We start from the raw sequence: 25295 nt of genomic DNA on the forward strand, positions 1-25295 counted from the left end.
ATAATGCAGTGATGTTCTCAGGCATTCTTTATTGCTTTTGAATATGTTTCTCCTGTAGATCAATTTATTTATTATCATCCCTGCTGAGTCTGCTCACATGCTGGCAAGATTTAGTCTTCCCTCCTCTTTGTGTCTTTTGTTTGGGGAAGTAACCTCGGTAAATGTGATTGAGCTGTCTTTTCACCTTAATGATAAATTAATTCATTTTAATTCAGTTATCAACCTTTTTATATACAGTCTATGTTATTAACTCATGGACTTTAATAGGCTAGCTCCTCTGAGCAGGTTTTCTGTGCATGTATTTAAATGGGATAACTGCGGGATAGAATGGTAAAATATGGGAGAATCCCGGGAAAATGGGAGGGTGTGTATTTCAGCTGCTCTGAGAAAGTGTAGCTCACAGTCCCAAAAACAGCAAGATAACTCCTCAGTTTTTAACATTACATGTTTATATTGCAACTCTACATGTCACGTTATGGCTTGGGTACAAACAACAGATTCACAGCACAAGGTGGGTCCACTTGATTACTATCACGGCACTCGCTGGGGTTGCATTAGTTGCTTTCAGGGGAAGTCCGACAGCAGAATATCCCCCTTGTAAATGTGTAAACACTGTGATAACAAGACGTTCACGGTGTATTCCTCAGAGAAATTAACACTTTTAGAGAGAGAATTTTTCCACATTAATATCAAAAAAGAGAAGGTCCATTTCCTAGAGTTTACACAGTAAACGCCATGTGGGTGAAATTTTACAGATGACTTGTACTGTGCACTTTGTGTTTTGCATAAACATTCAAATAACAACTAATACCTTTATCTGAAATAAAACACCATATCAAATGTGCATTAAAGATGTTCTAAAGGTTATGCAGTGATCCCATGCACAATTTTCATAAATGCTAATGAGTCTTAAGAAGATAATGATATAGTAATTGACATACATCCAGTCTACAGTGCTTTTCCTCTTGCTGCTGTTTTTTTTTAGCAAACATTTGAGTTCCGAATGGATTTGAAATGAACAAGATCTGTTGGTTGGGTGACTAAACTACGTAACATGTTATCATGTGCAGTGAGTGAATAGACTCAGTAGGTAATAGTGGGAATAGTAGGTAACACGGAGAGCTTCAGTTTACTTTTGGTGACCCCCTGATCTTTCCTCTTGCACCATCTTCAGGTCAGCCTGTCTAGTTTTGGGTTTGTTATAAAATGTGTTGAAAATATTCATGATCACCGGGGGATGAATCCAGCCGCTTATGATGAATGATTGATCTTTTCTCTGTTGCAACCCTTCCACTGTTTTTTTTTACACTTCTGTGCTCATATTGCATCATCCAATGGCAGGCTGCTGTGAACATTAGAGCCCTTTTTCTGGAGGATGTTTGTCCATTTTCATCATTATGTGGCCTTTCCTACCATTCCAAACAATCAACTAGTGGGCAGACTGTGCTTAGTAAACCTCATGGCATTCAAGTTGGTTCTGGTTTTGTGGGGTATGTGAGATATGTATCATATAATGTGTGTAATATAGATAAACACCTAATAGTTATATTGTACATGGGTGTCACCTGGCAGTTAATGGGTGGGGAGCTGGCTAGTGATCATAGCTTAGTTACTGCAACACTACAGATTGTCCCAATTGCCTGCATGGTGGAGGTTGGGGTTGTTGAGTCGTGAACCTGTTATGTCCTCCAGGTGAAGCCGCTCACTAAGGTTGGGGTTTGGTGGCATTTCATTTCAAATCCAAATCCTTTCTTATCCCTTATCAAATCTGGCAGAGGCAGAAACCATTTTTTACTGGCAGGTTAATTAATGTTGACAACCTGTAACTACAACCTGACGATTGTATGAGTAGCAGAAGATATGACATGTTGATTAAATATGTAGAATAAACAACACCTTTTACCTACTGGCTTTTTCACCTTGTTCTTCACAAGCGACTTGATCCAAATACTGGCGTCCTGGTTCAGAAGTTTTAGACATTTTACCCAGTGAAAGTGATGGTCCGTGGCGGCTAAAAGAAGAAGCTGCTACATGTACGCTGCTGCTCTTTGCCAATGAGAGAGAAAGAGAGAGAGAGGGGTGGCAGATTTGTTGGAGTCGTAGCTTAGTGAATCTCTGCATTTTACCAACCTCACCGTCTGAACTCTGAGTCACTCAGCTGCGTGCCCAACTCATTTTTTCACATACACGCACACTCATTTTCACTGCTAGATGTTGGTGCTGTAGAGCCAGCTGGCATTAAGGAGGAGTGCTGGGACACTAGCAGGCTGAGGTGGACAAATCCCACTTTCACTAAGAAAGCTTTTTTTACGCCTAAAGATATATTTAGCTGCAACTAATGATTAGTTTAATTCTAATGATAGAATATATTATAATAACAATGCCATACTGTCCAAAGTAATGAAAGCCAGTCCTCACAGTGGAGAGGCTGTAACCAGGAAATGTTTGTAATTTATACTAACTGAATGGTTCAAAGTGATTAACCAGTTATTAAAATGATCACCAGTACCTAATGATGTCAGAAGCCGTCTGGGTGGTGTGGACGCGTTCAGGCAGGAATGTGGATGGAGAACTGCTGTGGAGTGTGTTGGTATGAGATTAATCCTCGACACTGTCTCCTTCTCTCACTACTTTTGCGTTGCTCTTTGTCTCCAACTGCACACTCACCCCTCCTCCTCCTCCCCTTTGCCCCCTACCACTGCCCCCATCCCCTCCCATCAGTACCCTCCACCCTCACATACACATGCACACCCCACCCCTCAGGCGACAGCAGAACAGGAATTGATTAGTGGCACGGCTTAAAAATAGACGACTGGTTGTCATAGCAACGCCCACAATGAGCTGTTGTCTAGTTTAATAAAGAGCAGCATTGTGTCTTAGCGCTAGGTGTGTGTGTCTTACGTGCTGTGGATCACAGTCAGCAGGTGGAGGTGTGTGGAGTTATCACACTGCCGTCCTGTATGTTGTGACTTCTGTAAGTAGAATCAATTCAATCAACGACAAAACAACACCAGCATCTTCTCTCCCATTGGCTCTAATCTGCATCCCACAACCATAAACTCCTGAGCCGCCCCACACGACCAATTACAACTCTGTTGCTATGGGCTCCATTCTGATTGGCCTCATTAGTGTCAAGATCTGGCCATATGCAAATTTTGGTCATATTCCCAGCAGCCCTGTCATCAGCATCCTTTACAGCCAGACTGTCAGTGTGTGTGTGTGTGTGTGTGTGTGTGTGTGTGATTCAGCTGGACCAAAGAGCCGAGCCACTGCCTCCTGTCGGCACAGGGAGGGGTTTGTTGTTCCCGGACATCTCTCCATCTTTTCTAGCACTGGCTGCCTCTGGCACTTTCCTGAAGGACTGTTGTGTGATTAGCAACCAGGAGTTTCTACCACACACAGCAGCTTCTACCAGACAGTCACAGCACTGTGGACAGGACACATCTTTATTTCTGCTGTCCAGCAGCGTCAGTGAAACAAATACAGGTGGAACTGTCAGTAAGAGGTGGCTCATCAGGGCCGAAGCCTGAAGTTAACCCTAATATTTTTTGCTGAAAAATGATCTGATCTGTGACTCAAAACCTCAGTATGATCCGAACACGCAGCTTTGTGATCCATTGCAACCCTAGTCTGAGTCAGGGACGCTGGAATTATTTCTGAAATGGGGCAAAACGTGTGTGTGGCAGATAGACCTTTACATGAACAAGTAGCCTACCAGTCAGCGCACCAACCTATATACTGTCTATGGTACCAACAGAGCCAGCTGAGCTAGCGTTGCAGTCTGAAGTTCCTCAAAAAGCAACCATCCTCCAACTCTGGTTATTTAATTGGCTTCAGTTGACTTAACGTTCACACACCTTCTCTTGACAACAAATCTCCAGTGTGTGTACAGCAGACACAAGCCACATTAGCCACAGAGTCTTATGTTATTGGTCCTTGTTGAGAAAGCAAGCCACTATAAAATGGTTAGTGCACACATATAAGTGTTTTCTAGTTGTTGGAGGGACAATTCTTCCAAAAAGAAAGTTAATCCACTGGGTCTTCTTCCTCTGATGGTGATGATCCACATCTTTGTTACTGGAGTTGGCATTAGCAAGGACGTAACGGGTAGATGGCGAATATTCACTCTTTGAATGGATCTTTCCGATTTGCCTGTTTTATTTTCCCTAATGTCTTAGAGTGAGAATGAGAATGACTGGTACCGTGGATACTTGCTACTACAATTGAAACAACCGTTGGTTTCCATGTAGTCTTTTCAGGAGGTGAATTTTTTGGTTTGGTGGAAATCTGGATCCATATACTAAACCAAGAATGTACATTACTGGTGCATCCTTTTTGTAATATGTTCACACACAACTGATCCTTAAATCTGGTCCGTGTCGCTGTGCATTTTGATGTAGATGCAGATGAAGCATGTTTTGGCAGTGTCTCACATGTCACTGTCTGTTTGCTATAGGTCCGTGTATCACTGTATAACATCACACTATCAGCTACAGAGCCATGCTGCGGCGTGATCAGTGTTCAGTGCAAGTTCACACTCATAATCACACTCACTTAACACATAATTCACATTCATACTTCATACTTCAATTCATACAATTTTAAACTAAGTTCACAGTCCAAAAAAATGACGTCGCAGATTGAAACCAAAAAGAACAATGTGGTACTGAATGACATCAGTACCAACAGGTGTGTTCACTGTTGCTTTACCTGGTCAGTGCTTGTAACTGTGCATCCACCGTGTCTGCGTCTTCTAAAGTAATATTAGAGTTAATTCAAATGAGTCGCCAAATATACTATGGCGGCTGCTCACATACCTGGGTGGCCTGCCCAAGTAAAGTCTGTGTGGGAAACACTGTAATGGTCCTCGTCGGACTACTTGAAACCAAAGTATTTCCAAACAGCCAAATTGGTTTTACCTTTCTTGTTGACCAAAGGCTCTCTTTCCGTCATCTTGGCTCGAGCTCACAGCCTGGGTAAGAGTGCGTTTGGGTGGGAGTCACCACTGTAAGGGGGAAAGGGGGGCACTGGATTTATAACACAAAACAAATCCGTCATTGCAAAGCAGAATGTGACACAACAATTGTTTTATCTCGATTATCTTGTTTTTAATAAGTTTGGAAGTCAGAATTGGAATTGGGGGAAAAAAAACGAAATGATTAATTGCCTAGCCCTACTGTGGACTACACTCGATGCTCCCAGCCAACGTTCTGATTCCTCTTGTGTAGGAGACAGGTGTGTGATGTGGGCCTGCTCAACCTGCTTCCACCTACGTACATTGGACCTACTCATGTGAGACAGCTGCAACAGGTTATTTTCTGATTGTGAGCAGTAGCATCGCGGTTTGTACTTCACTGAAAAACCAGAGAAGTGTGTTCACTTATATCCAGGAATGACCACATTCTGGTTCAGTTTCACTGTCCGCTCTCTTTCTGTTCATAGACACCCTCTGACTGTCTCACTTGCCTATACATGCACCCTATTAGTGACGTGATGTAAAGCATCCAACTGCGTTGTGGCTCCCGGAGACAGTCCGTTGTCATTCGTGTGTGAGAGCGTGTATTACTGACATTGTGGGGACTCTCCTTCCTTTTGGGGTAAAATTCCCCAAGTCTGCGACCAGAGAGTTCCACGTGAAGCTCTTTTCCCTACTCTACTGTGTATGTGGCTCAGGAGGTGGAGTCGCCACTAAACAAAAGGTCGGCAAGTCAGTCCTCTGCTCTTCCAGGAAAGGCGCTATACCAGTACAGTCCCTTTACTGTGCTGAATTTTTTTGTTGTTTGTTTTTTTTTGTTTGTCACAAAACTTTTACTTTCAAGACCAAAAAACTGTTGCCAGTTGCGGCCCAGTCAGAACAGCTGGCCCAGCAGGCAACAGGTGGAGTATGAAGTCTGCACTTTACAAAACAGACACACTGAACCAAAGTCAGTATTCTGATCATGTTGGAGAGAGAAGTGTGATCACCCTGTGTTTTTATGCACCTAAATTCACCATATAGTTTTATATATATATATTGTTCTGTTTCTGTTGACAGACAACTGAACGAGTATGAATGCTATGTTGATCAGCAGTCACTACCAAGCTGCTGAGATAAAATCTTTAATGACAATGCTCTACTGAATTTAAAATGATGACAGTGAAAGTTAGAGGCAACAGAATGTCACATTAAATACAGCCAAAGAGCTGGCTGCTGTAAAACACAAAACATGTCGACAAAAACATCTAAACTATATATAATAAATGTGGCGGCTGAAGACCAGAAAGCGTTTCCAGTGGACATTGGATGCTGTGTGTGTTGGCTGTGATGGTAATGTGTGCAGCGCTTCCTGCTGTTCACCCAGTGTGACCTCAGCACAAGCCTGACCGTACACAGCGCAAAGCTCAGCACTGCCACAGTTAACATGACCTAAATGCCAGCAAACACAGCTGCTGAGGGCTGCCCTCATGCTACTTTATATGATACTGACTGTTATGTGGACTGCTAGCATCATGCATCTTATGTTTTGCTGGAAAACTTTAAATCTCCTCTTGGCTGTTGAACAGAAGCACTGTGGGACTGGAACCATGAAACACCTGAGGTGAGGCAGAGCAGCATGTTGAGGGGAAACGTACAGCCTCCTAGGTTTTGGAAAGGCAGGTCTGTCTTTTTTTTCACCCTTCATTTGTAGATGAGCCAAGGTTTTATGTTGTTTCACAGTTACATACTCAATACCCTACTATGGCAGTAGGACTGGGTTTTGTTTGAAGACGTCTCACATCAGTGTTAAGATGATACCAGAATTTCTGCACCAATTCCTGAGACTGGATTACCAAAACATTCCCAGGGTGCCGGATTCCCTGGGGCCTCCAAAAGCCCCTGGTTCACAATAGCAAATGGAAATAATGACATGATAAGGGTTTTAAGCTGAGTCCTGCTGTAATTCCTACCTTAAAATCTAGTTGTTTTTACCATGACAACATGCTTACATGTTGCTTATTCCAAAACAAATTTGTGTTTAATCAAATCAGCTATTATCATCATCACCATCATCAGATTAACTGATGATGGTGATTGGATACCTGAGTTTCAGTGCAGACACAAAGATGATGCTTTGGATCAGTGCTGCTGATACCATCTCACATTTAAGGGGCACTCCAGCAGTTTTCCACAGGGATCTGCTTTATTTAACATCATTAGTATAACTCAGCCTCCGAAAGCAGATGTGTGATGAATTCAGTGTCTTTTGCAGGGCTTTACTGAGGAGATCGAAGCTTCCTTTATAACATTCAACTCAACATTTGACATTCTGTCGGGTGTGTGTGTCCTCTGCTCTCTGTCAGGGGTGTGTGTCCTCTGTGAGGGGTGTGTGTGTCCTCTGCTCTCTGTCAGGGGTGTGTGTCCTCTGTGAGGGGTGTGTGTGTCCTCTGCTCTCTGTCAGGGGTGTGTGTCCTCTGTCCTCTGTGGACAGGTGAGGTTTCTGCTGTGTGGCTCCTTCCTGCAGGATGTTTGTTTGTGCTATTAGAACGTAACCATCGCTGTAAAAACAAAGTTTTTTCTGATTAGCTGCTTTGTTCTTGTTAACCCGCTCGATCTCCTCGTTTACTCACTAGCTGGCTCAACCACCGCTGCTCTCTCTCTCTGCAGGTGGCCAACTTTGAATGGCATGGTTCAAACCGCAACCGACAGACCCTACTCTTTCTGCCTGTACTTCACAATTGGCGTTTATTTTGGGATTGGTTGCCATTGTCAAGAGGGCAGGTCTTGTGAAGGGCTACATTGAGCAGTCACACATGCCACAGCACGTTCCTGGTGGATTACTTATCTCTACGGTTAACCTCCAAGATAAAATAGTTCCTCCTGTGATAACTATCCAGAGTTGTAAACTCCTGTCTGCCAGTATTATAAACCGTCGGATAAACCTTTTAAGTCATTAATCTGTTACTGCAGCTGCATGTTTCATTGTCTCGCCGCCATCTTAAACAACACAGCCGCTTTGTACCTAAAATCATTTTACCAGTACTATCTGTGCCGTGACAACTACTTTTCTTTACATCACATAACAAGAAAATCCAGTGTAAAATTGGAAAAGGTATGATTTAAAATTTTGATTTGGGTTTGGCCCTGCCAGTTTTTTGCCACATCCGCCATTTTGCACCCATCACCACCATTTTGACTGTAGGATTAATGGCATGAATGGAGGCGGTTAGTAATTCACAGCACCAGATCAGTAGTTGCACATTTTTTCCTTTTTTGTCTTTGGGTAGAGATGGGAAGTCAGGGCTGACACATCTGGCTCCTGCACCTCAACGATAAGCCTGACATTCACTGATGAATCAAACTGTTAAAAAGCGTCCAGGAAATGGAGAAGGTGGAGGTGGTGGAGAGACAGAAGGCGGACTGGGAGGAGTGGAGTTGCATCAGCCAAATGAATTGTCATGATGCAGATCATGCGTGAAATGAACAGCAGATTCCACAGTGCAGTTGCAAATGGCCTTATTACCATTAGACCCAGTTAGCTGACAATGTGACTGTTTGGCAAACAGTGTTAACCTGGTGTTGAGCCACATGGGCCAGACCAGGACAGGAGGGGGCTCTCTGCTGTGGACTTACAGGAGTAGTGTGACGAAAGGTTTCATTCTGAGGAGGACATTTTAGCAGTAGCTGTCTGATCGACAGCTTTGTGCATAAAGAACATGGTGTGTGTTTGGGGGGGGGGGGTGTTGGCATTATGTCAGGAAAGAGCTGCCATCTCTGCCTCCTTTCTAGCCCAGTACACGTACACACACACACACACACACACACACACACACACACACACTCTCTCTCTCTTCCTACACAAAGACTTGTGCGAGGATAGCGCAAGATGAAGAAAAAACATCCCTCCGCTCTCAGTGTGTCTTGGCTATGTCACTCCTTTATTACCCCCCCCCCACACACACACACACACACACATGCACACACATGCACACATGCCTGCACAGACAAATGAAGCCCTCAGCTCTGGCTACATTTAAGGGGCCCCTGGAAGTAAGCATGTGTTTATTTTTACAGTGAAAGGGCGGGGGGAGACGGAGGGTTTGAGGAATTGGGGGAGGGTAGAGGAGCAGGGAGGGGTTTCTTTGTGGTACTGTACAGCTGGAGCAGGAGAGGGGGTTACTGTTGGAATGCTGTGCTGTACGTGGATGGCACCGTTTAGACCTCTACAAAGTGGTGCCAGTGTGAGGAATAAGATATCTACCTGTCCAACTTTGTCTTGGTGGAGCTTCATTCACCTTTTATCAACCTCCACCCTGTCTCTGTCTACCTCTCTCTTGCCATGTCTCTTTCTTTTCTTTTTCCTTTATTGCATTGGCCTGGCAGAGCGCCAAAGCTAGAGGGGTGGGGTGGGTGGGGGATGGTGGGCGGGATTGTGGGAGGGGTAGGGGGTTTGGTTGAGGGAAAGAGTGTGTGGCTTGTGTAGCAGCTGACTGAAACAGTCATTATATTATGTAAAGGCAGTCGGCGGCGGCAGTGGCCTGGAGAAGGGGGAGGGGAAGGGTGTGGGGTGCCAGTTACTGACGCGCAGCACAAGGCAGACCCTGATTGGCTCATCAGCGCCATTCTCAGTGGTGCTCTCTGGCTCATTAAAGGTGGAGGCTTGGCCGAGAGGTTGCAGGAGCTGCTTGTGTTTTTCTCTCTGCAAATGGAGGCGATGACTGGGATCTGTAGCTGCGTCACAAATTAATTAGAGAAGAAGAAGCAGCGGCGGGGAGGCCCGGATTGTGAGATCATTAAGACTCCTCCCTGTATCAAAGAAGCTGCTGTAGATGTGAGAAGGATAACAGATATGTTGGAGGAGGGCAGAATGAACAGATTAGAGCGGTGGCAGCCACAGCAACATGATACAATAGATGAGGGGAAATGATACCAGCAGGAATAATCTGCTAATAGGAAGCTGATTAAGTGATAACGGAGCCAATTAAATCTCGGTCTGAATTACAGTCACTGGCGCTCCGGCGTACATGCCATTTTGCCAAATTCTGTCAGTTCAGGTGTTGCCGTGGTGCAGTGCTGGAAATGAAAGCATCCATTTGCATGTTGCCTGGCCACACACGATGATGTCTGTCATGATGGAGGAGAAGCCTGCACATTTAGTTGTTCACACCCAGAAAAACAACTGTTTCCAATCACTCATACCGAACAGTCTGACATGGAGGACAGAAAACACGGAGGATATGTTTTAATCCCAGAACTCCATTTTATCAATTAACAAAATGCAAAGTGAGTGAACAGAAAATTCAAATCAGTATTTGGTGTGACCTCCCTTTGCCTTCAAACAGCATCACTTCTTTTAGGTCCACTCTCACATAGTTTTTGAAGGACCTCGGCAGGTAGCCTGGAGAACCCCCCACAGTCCTTCTGTGGGTTTTAGCCTCAGTTGCGTCTGTCTCTTCATGTAATCCCAGACAGACTGCATGATGTTGAGATCAGGGCTCTGAGGGCCACATCACTTCCAGGACTCCTTGTTGTTTTTTACGCTGCAGATAGTTCTTAATGACTTTCGCTGTATGGTTGGGCTCGTTGTCATGCTGCACAATAAATCTGGGGCCCGTCAGATGCCTCCATGATGGTACTGCATGATGAATAAGTATCTGCCTGTACTTCTCAGCACTGAGGAGACCATTCTCCCCAACTCCGTCTGCAGAAATGCAGCCCCAAACTTGCAAGAACCTCCATCATGCTTCACTGTTGCCTGCAGACACTTGTTCTTGTACCGCTCTCCAGCCCTTCAGCGAAAAACTGCCTTTTTTCTGCACCCCACTTCCTGTGTTTCCATGCATAGCGGAGTCACGTGACCTTGTTTCCATGTCGGAGGTATGTCTTTTTGCCCACAAGTCTTCCATGAAGGCCACTTCTGAGCAGACTTCTCTGGACAGTAGATGGTGTTCCAGGGTCCCACTGTTTTCTGCAGCTCTGAGCTGATGGCACTGTTCTGTCAGTAAGTGTTGTAAGCATTATGTGTCCTTCATCTGCAGCAGTAAGTTTCTTACAACTGGAACTCACTATGATTATGAGTACTGCCAGCTTTGCCGTGGTGTTACCTGCTGAAAGCTTGGCTAGCATTGTTAGAATTGACACTTCGCTAAGCCACCCCCCGAATACAGAGCTGGCCAATCACAGCACAGTATAGGACTCGCTCTAACTGAAGTCCGACACTTTCATGGATGCGTTCCATTGACTCTAATGCAAAAGGCGTCGTTTTCTTGCTTTCATCTGCTGTATTTTTCCAAGATATGGTCGAACACTGTTCTTGGGGCACTTGTAATAGTTACAGCAGCTACCCAGAGAGGTTGATAGAAGTACGATTTATTCTCTTTCCAAAACCTAAAATAAATCCAAAAGAATGTCGTTCCTAATGTAATATTAGTTAGCTAATGCTAGCAAACTTCCTGCTGACTCTAACGTAAGAAAGCCCTACTATTCTGCTTTTTAATGATTGTAATAATGAATAGAGGTCTACCCAGCTTTACAGAATCAGTGTTGATCGTTCATATCGTTGTCTTTTGTCTCAATCGTCGGGGGATGCGATGGTTCACTTGTACTGTGTGATCGGTAGGCTTTGGCTTCTATCTTTCATTTTTATCACATCAGTTTGAGTCAGTCTGACAGCCTGAATACAACCTTCAAATGTATAATGCAAGTGCAAAAGTGTCTGCTTCTTTGTGAGATCGCTTTTTCCAACAAATGTGACAATATTTCTCTGGGGAGTGCAGTAATAGACAGTGGCAGCGCCGTGATGAAAGTCTAACAGCTCCGAACGTTTGTCAGACTTAGCAGCAGTAACTAAGGTGGCCGTGGCTTAGCGAAGGGTCAACTACTGTTAGCTTAGCTGCCTGTAGACATCTGTCAAGTGTGACCTTTAAGTTACAAAAGTCTGTGTTTAGTCATTTAGTGTCTCATAGTTGCTAGATCTGTTGTCTTCACATTGTCCCTTGTTCGGATTGATATATTTGAGCCACTTCCTAGGTTGTTGTGGCTTTATGTGACTGTAATGCATTGTACCTGGTTTACCTCTATTAGTTTCTTACACATGCCAGAGCAATATGCTGCGTTCACACATTAGCAGTGGGAAAGATTCCTCTGGTCACAACTCTTTCAATGATTCTAACTATAAAATTGTAAAGATCATATTTATTGCAGGTGCGTTGTTCTCTAGCTCCTAAAAGGAAGTTTTTCCTTCCCTCTGTCGCCAAGCGCTTGCTTATGGTGGGAATTGTTGCATCTCTGTTAGTAATATTACAAAGAATACAGTCCAGACCTGCTCAGAAGGACAAGCACAAAACAGTGCTACTAGCTCAAAATAATCATAAAGCAATTACTGCATAACTCAACCATAATGACATACTGTGAGTCCAGATGAGACCCCGTTTCAGTCATTTCAGATGCACTGTAGGGTTCCTGCAGTAAGAGTTTAAAAAGGTAATGGGTTGAAACTGGGCCTGCAGGAAGTCTGCAGTGAGTGTTTCTGCTTTGTCATTTCCTGGTCCAGCTCTGTGCTCTGCTGCAGTATCTTGATTGGTTCATTGCTCTGTCGGCCCCGTGCTAAAGACAAATCACATGACTAAGCTAATGTGCTCATAAGACTTGGCTTGTTGTCGTCTTAACAGAAGTCTTCCTTGCTGGTATGAATCACATGTTCACACAAGCACACACACACACACACACACACACACACACACACACACGCGCGCACACACAATCAAATGTATTTGTCACCGTCAAGTACAGAGATCCAGGCTATTCTTAGGCTACTGTGTTAACCCACTTCCATCTGAATGAGCTTACCATCAGCTGCTCATTGCCTGGTTATTTATTTATCCCTGTTGCATCCTGGTATTTCACTGCACGGATTCTTAGGTCACGGGGGTTATTGGGTAGTTAAAAACCTTAATTTGACTCAGGTGGTGTTGGATATGAAACACTCCTTGCTCGTGAATAGTCCAACCGCAGTCCTCCCTCCTGAGGCCCCAGTTTTGTGAGCCAATGGGGTTTGAGCATGAGTATTGGGTTCCGTTGTATGAAGTGGGCTATATAAACCTTCACTTATTTTACCCCAGCAGTCCTTTAAAATCATTTAGTTGACGCTTTTATTCACGCTATCAATGTCACAGCGGAACTGAATCAGGCATGTGTCTTATTGACTGCCATCTTCACCTATCACCTGTTTAGGTATGCTGTAGCTAGTCTCTGATTGTTCATGTTTGCTTTTAACCTGAATCACATTATTTGATTAGTATTTTTGTTTTAGTTAAGTATTTTTAATTTGTTGTGCTTGTAGTTCCTATTTTTTACAAATTCAGTATTATAACTGATGGTTTTTCCCTCCGTACCCCCCCACCCACACGCTAAACTCCTATAGCAGCTACGTGAGTCTCATATTTTTACAAACTTACATATTTTAACACCGCATAGCATTATGTTTTAATGTCTTTGTTCATCATCTGTAATTTTAAAACATACATTAGGCTTTTCCTGATCCAGATTTGAATATCTAAAAACCAATCACATGTTAATACCATGTGAAAACAGATCCAGTTCAATTACCACTAAGAGTATTAATATTCAGTGTTCATAGGAGCATAAAGACATGCAAGAAGTTTACACTTTTAATAATAATGATAACTTTTCAGAATCAAAAAGGTTCAGGTTCTGACTTGCTGTCCAACCATGTCAGAAATCAAATGTGGTTTTAGCTTGGAACACATCTTCCAATCCTGATAGCTGATGTTTGATGTGGCTCTGCTAACCCTTCTGCCCACTCCTGTCTCCTCCAGGATGGAGCGGATGTCTGAGGAGGCGCTGAGGCTTAACCTGCTGAAGCGAGGTCTGGAGTCACCCAGCGAAAGAGAGGAGGCACTGGCTAAGCGTCTCAAAATGGAAGGCCACGAGGCCATGGAGCGCCTTAAGATGCTGGCACTACTGAAACGCAAGGACCTAGCTGACCTAGCAGCCCTGGAGGTCACGGGGCCCCTGGGAGATGGCAAGGGCCCCGGAGCCAGCACCTTGCACCACCAGAGCCTAATGGGTGCTGCTTACGAGGAGAAGCTGAATGGGAGTCTGAGGCTTGGAGGCCATGGTGGCCATGTTGGACCCAGTAAGAATGGGAAGGAGAACATCCTGGATGAGCCGGTGGATATGAGCGCTGGGAGAAGATGGTGAGAATAAAGTATTCACACATAAGAACCAAAGCAGGCAGGGGTCGAAGAGAAGGCCAGCAAGGGAATAAAATCACTAGAGCTTCTATCTGAATCAGAGGAAAGAACATTTCTGCTGTCATTCCATGCATTATGTCTGGGATGGGAGTCAGTAGGGGTTATCTTTGGGACTAGTGAAAATTCTGATAACTTGATATCAAAGTCACTGGGTTTCTCCACCAGTGTTTTTGAGGGCGTGCCACACTAGCTGCTGGGCGAGCATCATGACCTGTCTTACAAAGTGACGCAAATAGGTTACGGAAGAAAAGGCTGGCAGCTGTTTTCAGGTAGTTCAGGAGCAGTGTTTTCTGTGGGAGATGGGAACTCCCTTTGGGGTGGACTTTGGCCTTTTCTACTAATAGGACTTATTAGGTTGTCAATAGAACATTATTTACTGATATCCACCATATAGCCTTTTAGTTGACAAACCACGGCATGATTATCAAAAAAGTGATAATTAAATAATAATAGGAATATAAATGTCACACGAAAGAGAAAAGTGAACAACTTCCACTAGGCCAGGAGATCTAGGTAGGAGTCATCTGGTAGCTGTTCAGTTCAGCTTCCACAGTATCCTCCAGCTGCACAGGGGGCACAGCGCTGCTCTTCTTTGCAGTGGACGACTCTGCCTCTGCCACACTTTCCCAGTACTGTTACTTTTTGGAAAGACTTTACCCAAAATATCATCTGTAACATCTTTGCCCAGTTTTCTTTGCTGTACAAAGATGTGCTGTTTGGCTTTATTGATGTCTGCATTTTAGAACAAAAACAGTATTTATCATGAATCTATTTATTATCTTAGCAAAATTTCACATTCTCAAAAGTAAATTTTGTAACCGCAGACCTTTATTTAAAGTTTTTATGAATGAAATGCAATAATACATACAAGCTTTTAAGCACTTTTCAAACCCCAAAGCCTTTTTGATATATGTAAATTACTTAATTTCCTGAGCTGAACTTACTTTTTATTTTATTTTAATTTAGTTTCTGTCTTTGTATTGGAGTTGTAATAAAGACAAAAAAAAACAGGCTATTGTCAGCCACGCACACATATAAAACAGACGTGGACACACGTGGATATTCTAAAGCACAGACCAGGTAAAGCAGTAACCACCAAGGTGGTCTCGTTCAGTAATTAACAACAAAAAAAAACGAATTAGAATCGCGGACGAAAAATTTCAAATCTCGAGTTATCTTTAAAAAACTGTCGACAAAGTCAGCAGAGCAGAAAGAAAGAGAGAGAGAGAGAGAGACAAACAGGTGTAGGTGTGTGTGTCTGAAGGGAAAAGCAAGGTGAGCAGATGACTGTAGTTTGTGATTAAACACTGAAGAAGTTTGGAGAATTAAGTAGAATTAAAATGAAAAATGCATCTCTCGGTGCATCTGTAGTTGTTGCAGCTTTGTAATTAGACAAAAATGTTATAAGCGGTACTTAGAATTTATATTCCTTCTATTATAGACATACTGCAAAATCAATCCATTTAACAGTTTCATACTGCATTTCCTAGCAGTATGCTGTATGTAGTATGTACTGCATACTACAACCAGTACCTGGACTTAGAAACCTCAGCCATCAGTCGTGATTATTTCCTACTTTTCTACTGTCACGTGTCGACATATGATCTGTGGAAAAGCAAAAGGAGTTCCCCTCTACCTGAGTGAGTACTAACCAGTGGGTCGAGCCTGTGGTTGGAATTAAAACCTGCAGACTGCTGTTCTCAGTGGCAACACACTAGGCCCTGTTTGGTGGCTGTGCTGCGACCAGCGTCCTGACAGTTTGGTCACTTGACCTTGAAAATCACTTCACCTGTCTGTCTATGTGTCTGGTATTTTCATGCCATGCTCAGGACAGATATGTGTGATTAAACTGTGCTGTCATTATGCACACCCGTCTGCTGTGTGTATGTTAAGACATTACATTCAAACAACACCATGCTGCTACAAAGTAACCAAACTCACTAATAACACAGATCAGACATTTTCCTCCTTTCTGTATTCACCTGTGGCACTTTGTAAACGCTGTGTGATTAGTTACCATTAGCTACAAAAGTTGACTGGACAATTGGTTTTTCTTGTTTTCCCATGAAGTGATGCGGACCATGACAGACGAACTCCGTCTCCAGATGTCATTATCTTGTCAGACAATGAGGCGTCCAGTCCCAGAACAACACCTCGCCCTGAAGAGCGCCTGCACCAGGCCAACCTGGACATGTTCAAGGTAAAACCACCACCAACGGTTACTCCACATCAGCACAGCTTTAAGAGGTCCACTATATATACTGCAGCACGTCAGACGCAGGCCTGGATTAATAAGCCGAATTAGTACTTTAGTAAGACATTAAAGCTGTAGAGCATGCTTCTCTCTGTAGGATTATCTGTGGCGCATCACATGGAAAGCCATAAATGAGGAAAAAATCAGAAACTGATACAGGTAACTACATTTTACAGTAGAAATGCAGTTACCTGTTGGGGCTCCTTGACTGAAGTAGAAGTACAGGATATCAGGCATGTCAAGGAAAGAAAAAAATACCTCATCACAAATAGCTGGTTAAATGCACCAAATATCAGAATGTAAGAGGATCCAAACATTTCCTTTAACTGAACACTTCACACAGAGGTCAAATAGCTGCTTTTAACTTCATTAGCACCTTTATTTAAAGCTGTGTAATAAGTTGCCTTTAACGTGTCTGGATCTGGATACCATGATTGTGTGTATCCAGGGGAAGACCGGAGAAGAGAGGCAGCAGATGATCAAAGCTCTGAGAGAGGAGCTGCGTCTGGAGGAGGCTCGTCTGGTGCTGCTCAAGAAGCTCCGACAGAGTCAGATGCAGAAGGAGAACGTGGTGCAGAAGGTCAGTGCTGCTGCTGATAGCCAACACACACCCAACACAGTGTCCAGCAGAGTCCAGTCTGTTGCTGGAACGAGCGTTTGCTTCTCTACTGTACATAGATGCAGTTTTAAGTGCTTTTATTTTATGCAACTTTAAACTTCTTACCTACTACGTCTCAGAGGGAAATGTTCTTTTTGCTGCACTACATTTATCTGACAGCTGGTTTCTGGTTGCTGCAGATTCAGATTATTGGACTATGATATGTTATTATAGGTTAAGAAGTACATAAATAATAGCCAAACCGATTCTTGAAAAAATCTTCAGTGAGCAAGTCTTTGGTTCACCAAACACCAGAAACAACAACATAAAAAAACAAGTAAACGCATTCAAACAAGGTCGCATTACACAGCAACAGAGTTAACAGTGAAACAGTAAAGTCTTGTCAGTCCAGCTCCACCTTTCCCAGCTGCAACATTAGTGATGCTAACTTGGACAGCAACAGAAGCAGACAGGATGATCACTATGAAGGATTGATATCAGCCAAGTAACGGCCCGACGTGACATACATGGGCTGTCAAGATGGAAAATTAAAGTAGTTTGTCCAGTGTAGTGTGTCATTGTGGTTGTTCCTGCCGAGTTTCTAATATGTGGTGTTTGATGTTGACCAACAGTAGCACAGAGCTCCTCTGCTGTAAAGATGGAGTAGAGAAAGAGGAATGCTGTTGTTTGTACTTGCAGGTGAAACAGTTGTGTCGCTCCTTGGCACCCTTTACCTGATTGCACTGATTGGTCGGGGTCCAACAGGATTCAATGTCTCTTGTGTCAGTCAAGTCATACTCTGGTAGAGCCTGACCAGTAAAGTATCATGCCGATATTATCGGCTGATAGGAGCAAACTGTAGATTAATGTGTGTCAGTGTTTATAACAGCCCATAAATGACAATTTGAAAAGACACAGAGATGGAAGGAAAAAGAGTATTGGCCGATATATTGTAATGGATTTTAAAATCCTCAAATCAGAATTGTTCTGTCTTAAAAATCCTTAAAAAACTAATTGCAACATTTAGAACACAGTGTGGTGTAAAACATTTGCCAGTATTTGAAATATGTGATCAGTATTGTAATTAAACATCTAATTCTTGGCCATTATCATGGTCAGGCTGTAAATGGCTACTGTAATATGATCTGAAATATGTGTTGTGAGAAGTCAAAGAGCAGGGGTTGGCATCACAGAACTGGTAGTTGTTGTATTGCTCTGTTAATGCTGTGTTGATGGCTGTGTGCAGGTCCCAGTGGTCCAGAACGCCGCGTCCTCTGTGCAGCCCCCTCCCATCCACAGCTCTCCTGGCCTGGGAAAGCTGCCTGTGAGGCCCGGCCTGCACAACCCTGAGCCCCAGAATCTCCGCACTGCACAGGTCTGTGTGTGTTTGTGTGTTCTTATACATGTAATCATTTCATTTCCACACCTCCAGAGTGAGGATGTAACGTCTATTTTCCTCTGAGGTGGTTAGAAATCAGCAGAAACAGCTGCTGTGAGCTGTTGGACATAAACTGACTTGATGTGCTGAACTCAGTTATCTGTAATATGTTTCACTTGTTTTAGGTTTGATTTGTTGTTGGGCATCATTTTGTCCATCTAAATGTCTATATATTTTAGCACTATTTATTTGTACATATTTTCAAGGATAACGTTGATGGTCAGTTTGGGAATTTATCATTCAATTCAATTTTATATATATATAGCGCCAAATCACAACAACAGTTATCTCACAGCGCTTTTCATAAAAGAGCAGGTCTAGACCGTACTCTATGATGATATTTACAGAAGCCCAACAGTTCCCACCAAGAGCAGCACTAGGCGACAGAGGCAAGGAAAAACTTCCTTTTAAGAGGCAGAAACCTCGAGCAGAACCATGGCTCAGGGTGGGCGGCCATCTGCCTCCACCGGAAAAGTTAAGTTCAGTTAAAAGTTACTTGAATCATCTGTGTTTGAAGTTACAGTTAGTGAGGCTCCTGAGGTTTAATCTTAAGAAACAGCTATTTAGCTTACACTTTTGCAGTCTGCCAAGCTGTCTCCAGAAAGTAGTATAAAAAGAAGTAGTTTGAGTCTGCAGCTGTCCGTGTGTGCGTCCGCATTGGAGTGTATTCGAGGCTTTATATTAAGTCCCGGAGTCAGATTGGCGTACTCGTTCCACACATGCGCAGTTGATCAGCTGGTGCCCTGGTAGCGTAGTAATGTGTAGGAGGCAGCCTGATCTCCACACAGAGCCTTCGTGTACGCCCTCTGAGAAAGTATAAGGTCAGAGTGTCTCAGCCTCTACTGCACAGATTTAGACATTTCAAAAAAATCTGTCTCTTTTTGAAATCACTGAAGGACCCCGTTAACAGGACAAACGTCCATGTTCCAGCTTGGTTTTGGGAGAGGGATTATTTCATTTAAATGTGACTGTGCTTGTCTTGGACTTGACCTGAAGTGGTCTTTAGTCCACCCCCTAAAATCCCATTTAGATGAATTCTTAAACAAAGTACTGATGCCTTTTGATGAAGAGGGTGGTGGTGATGGATCAGTGGATAAGACACATGCCTTTAGTGTGAGAGACCTGGGTTCAATTCCCCACTGTGACACGTCCACCATTGTGTCCCTGAGCAAGACACTTAACCCCTAGTTGCTCTAGAGGCGTGTGACCTCTGACATGTATAACAATTGTAAGTCGCTTTGGATAAAAGTGTCAGCTAAATGAGTAAATGTAAGATGTTATTAATCTCTAACTTTAAGTTTTCCAAAAGTCTCATCATGACAGTGATGACGTGTTCATTTCAGCACTGTGAGTGTGGAGAGACCGACGTCTACTATGTGAGATCAGGCTAAAGGTTGTATCAGAGTAAAGGTTAAGTAGGGTTCAACCTACAACAGCCACTTTAGGTGGGTCGTGGATGTTGAGCAGACCTAAAGATTCATGTGGTGACATAAACAAACAGAAGTGCTCTGTGTAGGAACCACTGGGTTAAGACATCATGTAGACTGCCGTTAGAACTGGCTTAAGTTCAGAGAACAAATGGGTTTGTAGAAGGCCCTATTCTGACTATTAGACGGCCTCCTGCTGGAAGCCTTTGTTCCTGCACGATGAAGCCCTGCTCCTCCATTACATGTTGAGATGGTATTAAATATTCAGCAGGTGTGTGTGTGTGTGTGTGTGTGTGTGTGTGTGCTGGATTGTCTCATCAGTCTGCTTTGTGTGGCAGGTGATGTTCTCACTAGTTTGTTTCCAGTTAACTCACCAAACAGCTGCTGCCCTCTGCTGCCCACACTGCGTATAACCGTATGAATCTGTGTACAACTAAAACATGGCTACATAAGTGCCTCATATTTTAAAAAGGAGCTTTATGCAGTATCAAACACTTGTTGTCAGTTTATTATGTCCACCTAGCTAACTCTAATGCAGGCTAATACAACAGCCCTGCAATAAATCCCACATCCATGAAGGTTAGAATTGATGTTTAGCTTTCATTATTTTTGAAGTAACTGTGTGCTGATCATGTAATTGCATGTACATGAGGTAGAGGCGTGTTGGGACTTTGGCAACAGATTCATGGACATAAGTCTCATTTCACATGTTCCTTTGTTGTTACAGGTGTGTCATTTGTTCTACGCTGTCCTCCACAATGTTTCCACACTTTTACCTCAGTTAAACATTAGATATTACCAGTGAGTGTTGTCAGACTAGAAGTGATGTTGGTACATGATTGGTGGAGGTTCCTGATGGATGTGCAAGAGACTTTTCAGTAATAATCATAAGTAAACTTCATTTGTGTAGCACTTTTCACAAAACATTAATACACAAGAAAGAAATCACAAATGACCACTCGAGCCACGTGAAGAAATTATTATGATTAGACCTAATAGAGCAAACTGATGAGGAAGGGTGTAAGTTCAGCCACATATGCAGGACCCTGACCGTGCAGTGCTCACTCTCTAAGCAATGATGAGAGTATTGAACTGGATCCTGTATGCGCAGGGATCCAGTGAAGAGATCTAAGTATAGGGGTGATGAGAGATCATCTATTTGTCCTAGAGAATAGCCAGCATTCTGGATTACCTGCAGACAGCCAAGAGCAAGAGACGAGAACAATGCGTTACATTAGTATATACAAGATCTGAATAGGAATCAGGTTTATTCCCACATACGAGGAATTTGCCTTGGTATATTGGTGCTTAACGGTACACATGAAGATAATTGTGGGTGTCAAATGATGAGGATTGATCAATTACTCCTGGGTCTCACAGGTTGGAGTGGGCAGCAGAGGAGAAGAGACTCAGTACTTTCCAGAATCATGGGGCAGCCTTTTTTGGAGTAACAACCAGAACCAACCAGCATTGAGCTGTAAAAAGTGATGATGTAAACATGGGGGGGCCTGCTATAAAAATGAAAAATGACCGTGAAACATCTTGGTCAGTAAGTCTGCACTTTAGTAGGTGTTGGACTGTTAAGGACTTGTTGCTCTGGCAACAGTTTCAGGAGAATTTTAAACCGGCTTCAAAGAACCAAGAAAATCCATACTCCTCACCCCTCAAACCTGCCATCTAGTAATATGTAAACACATACATTAGATGAAGTTTAACTATTATAGAGGAGGACGTGTACTTTGAGCCTTTCATTAAAACTCTTCTTTGTTTTTTCCTTTCTATAGGGCCATACAGTCATCAGGTCAGCAGCCAATGCCAACCTGCCGCCCATGCTGATGTCCCAGCGAGTGATAGCCCCCAACCCTGCCCAGCTGCAGGGCCAGCGGGTCTCCTCCAAGCCTGGGATGTCTCGCTCCAGCTCCAGCAGCATGGCCAATGCCGTCAGCTACCAGCAGGTATGGAATCATACCGAGCCTGGCTCACTGGCAAATAGTCAATAGACAAAAGCAACATAACATTTCTTATGACTTCACTTTTACAAGGCCAGCCAGCACATTTTTTGTTATTCTGGCAGCTTAAACCTTAAGTGACTACTTTGCTAAGCAACAGCAAATGTGTGTCTCACTGCAGGCCAGCCAGCAGGTGGCAGCTTCCCAGCGCTCAAGCTCCAGTGCCATGTACATGAACCTGGCCCACATGCAGGCGGCGGCAGCAGCGGGGGCAGGCGGGGTGGCGGGCGGCCTTGGCGGAACTTCAGCTGTCAGCCCATCCACCATGTCCAGCTCGGCCAGCGGAGGGGTGAGTTCCATGGCCGACCAGGCCAGCAGCCAGGCGGCGGCCAAGCTGGCCCTGAGGAAGCAGCTGGAGAAAACCCTGCTGGAGATCCCTCCTCCCAAACCCCCCGCCCCGCTCCTTCACTTCCTGCCCTCTGCCGCCAACAGCGAGTTCATCTACATGGTGGGCCTGGAGGAGGTGGTGCAGAGTGTTCTCGACAGTCAGGGTAAGCAGCTCACACTCATCTGTGTCACTCTCTTATAGTCTGAGCTTAAAACTTCAGAGATCAAACTGCTGGATAAAGTAAGGTACAAAAAGCTGTTGTTTTTGACAACGTACCAAAATGTTACACCAAACTTCTCTGCACAACCTAAAGGGGGGCAGCAGTCCTTGTACCTTCTCTACCTAAAAGGAATGTGAGAATAGTTCTACATTCAGATGCCCATCACTTTTAGACTCCAAACAACACATCTCCTGGGCTTGAGATTGTTACTGTTGGCTGAAGGAGAGTCTTCTCTGTAGGTAAACTCAGAGGGACGCTGGCCCGCATGGAGCCTTTCTTCTGTGCCCAATGCAGAACCGACTTCACCCCGCACTGGAAGCAAGAGAAGAGCGGGCGAATCCTCTGCGAGCAGTGCATGACGTCCAATCAGAAGAAGGCTCTGAAAGCAGAGCACACCAACAGGCTGAAGAACGCCTTTGTGAAGGCCCTGCAGCAGGAGCAGGTCAGCACCACTGCCCCTCTATACCATGTTGGCCGTATTCTTTCTACTCTTATTTGTAGTTTTCCTATTAAGAAGTTCTTCTTTCTTGGAATTTAAATGAAATGTCTGATATATTTGTATTAACAAGTTCTATCACTTACTGAATATCATCTTCATTTTACTTCCCAGCCGTACACCCTAAATCCGTAAAGTGATTTTATTTATTATTTTTATTATTTATTTATATATTATTTTATTATTTGGTATACAGTTTCCTTTACTTTTGAGTACATTGTGTCTTTAAGAAATGGATATGAGTGAAGAATTGTGACGGTGCAAATTGTGAGTCATTTAAAGTTAACATGTCACCACCATGAGCAATGCTGGCCTTTACAGAGGCCATCTAAGAGGGCTGATCTAGACCTGGTGTGCCTGGTGAATGTGTTCACAGTTGAGAACCACTAACTTGTTTTTTCTTTTGTTTTGTTTTTTTGTGCTTATCCATGTATATTACTAAATGTGTTTGTGTCTCCATTTCAGGAGATTGAACAGAGGCTGCAGCAGCAGGCGGCCCTCTCTCCCAGCTCGGCCCCTACTGGCCCCAACGCCTCCAAGACTGACACAATGATCCGACATCATGCCCTCCGCCAGGTACTCTACAGCATGCCATTGGACGCACACCTCACACGTGCCTTCACTTGTCTTAAATAGTTCTGTTTGTCTGCCTGTAAGTTTGGAACAACAGCCAAACAAGTGCCCATGATGAGTCCTTGATGAACAAAGCTCATGTAAACTGGATAAAGTAGGGCTAACGTTAACAACTCTGTTCACTTTATATTAGTGAACATTCTTTTTTTGTGTGTGTGTGAATTGACTATTGAGTTGGCTATTAAAATCACTGCTCCTAACAAGTTACAAGAGCCCAACAAAGATTATTAGCTGAAAAGTTCATAACGACATGAAACAAAGAAATGTGCCCTAACTGGATTGGCTGTACCAGCAAATCTGGTATTTGTAATTGATAACTGAATAAATTCAGTAATGGACTCCATCTGCTAACGGTCACTATGTAATTAGTGCACTGTGTGCCAGTGATTATGAAGTTAATGGGATGTCTGTACCATCTTCAGGCTCCCCAGCCTCAGGCCTCTCTGCAGCGAGGTCTGTCCAACTCGGCACGAGGTGTCCTGTCCAACTTCGCCCAGGCCTCCCAGCTGTCAGTGGCCAGCAGCCTCATGGGAATGACTAGTGCCAAGCACTGTGGCAGCGGTGGGAGCAGCAGCGGCAGCAGCAGCAATAGACTGCAGCATGACAGCCGTCGCCAGATCTACAACATCCCAGGTACCTAGTGTACAGTGTCTGCTGTGTGTTTATGTGCCTGATTTATTTCATGTTCTTCAGAGACATCTTGATCATGTTGATGAGTCCTTTAAAACTGGGGATCTGCTGATACCGACTCTGATGTGACGCTTACAGTGCTGTGCAAGAGTTTTAGGCAGGTGTGGAAAATGCTGTAAAGTAAGAATGTTTTCAAAAATAGACGTTAATAGATTGTGAATAATAGATCACTTAACAAAATACAAAGTGAGTGAACAGAAAAATCTAAATCAAACCAAACTCTTTGCCTTCAAAACAGCATCAATTATTCTGGTGGAAGGGAGTTAAGGGGAGGCCTGAAGGGAGGGGGGCAACACGACACGCCACAGTATCAATGTTCAGGATGCTAACCATCTTGGGCAGCATCCTCTTCTCCGTCACCGCCTCCAGAGAGTCCAGCTCAATTCCTCCTCCCGTTACTGAGCCTGCCTTCCCTAACAAGCTTGTTGCCTTCTCACTTCGGGCCTAGCACACGGTAGGATGGAAGATGGCGCTGGTCTTGATGGATGCCCGATATTCCCTCTGACTCCTCACAAAAGCAGATTACTCATTTATCATAAGCCAGAGATCTCATGTTCCCTATGATGAAGGAAGGGAGAAACGGCGATATTCAGTTTAATTTTATTTATAAAGCATACCAGAAGTTATCTCATTGCACTGTTCATATAGTGCAGGTCTAGAATGTTTCTCTGCTCCTTCTCAGATGCTCACATTTAGTCCTTTTCCACCACAAGAATTGTAACCCGGTTTGTACTTTTAAGAACTTGTGAGGCTTTCTTCAGTGAAGAAATGCAAGAAGGTTCTACATGGCTGTAGACTCTGTATGACATATGTATGTATTTAGCAGGAATGTTGGCTTTTTTGACAGTATATTAACACTGAACCAACCCCCCCCCCCCCCCCCCGAAAAGTAGAAATGACTGGAATTAATAATTGAGTGACAAAACATAGAGGAATTGCTGAGCAGATCACAAAAGAGGGACTATGAAAA

The 25295-nt window shown here is 43.8% G+C and overlaps 1 protein-coding gene across 3 annotated transcripts in view; it reads left to right on the top strand.

The window, feature by feature from the left end:
- Positions 1-25295, top strand: part of gatad2b (GATA zinc finger domain containing 2B) — a 50251-nt gene that overhangs the window by 17785 nt on the left and 7171 nt on the right. For 2 of the 3 annotated variants that reach the window (XM_038724205.1, XM_038724206.1), the window contains exons 2-10: positions 13795-14175; positions 16303-16432; positions 16935-17066; positions 18331-18459; positions 21734-21904; positions 22080-22449; positions 22746-22948; positions 23468-23578; positions 24058-24268. In XM_038724205.1, coding sequence (XP_038580133.1) covers positions 13796-14175; positions 16303-16432; positions 16935-17066; positions 18331-18459; positions 21734-21904; positions 22080-22449; positions 22746-22948; positions 23468-23578; positions 24058-24268 — 1837 coding nt within the window. In that variant the 5' untranslated portion in view covers position 13795. Of the gene's footprint in view, positions 1-13794; positions 14176-16302; positions 16433-16934; positions 17067-18330; positions 18460-21733; positions 21905-22079; positions 22450-22745; positions 22949-23467; positions 23579-24057; positions 24269-25295 lie in introns of those variants that run through there. The other variant, XM_038724207.1, reaches the window with a different exon arrangement.

The sequence above is a fragment of the Micropterus salmoides genome, unplaced genomic scaffold (genome assembly GCF_014851395.1).
Source record: "Micropterus salmoides isolate LMB-PRFRI ecotype aquatic unplaced genomic scaffold, ASM1485139v1 Ms_hic_scaffold_17, whole genome shotgun sequence".
NCBI lineage: Eukaryota > Metazoa > Chordata > Actinopteri > Centrarchiformes > Centrarchidae > Micropterus > Micropterus salmoides.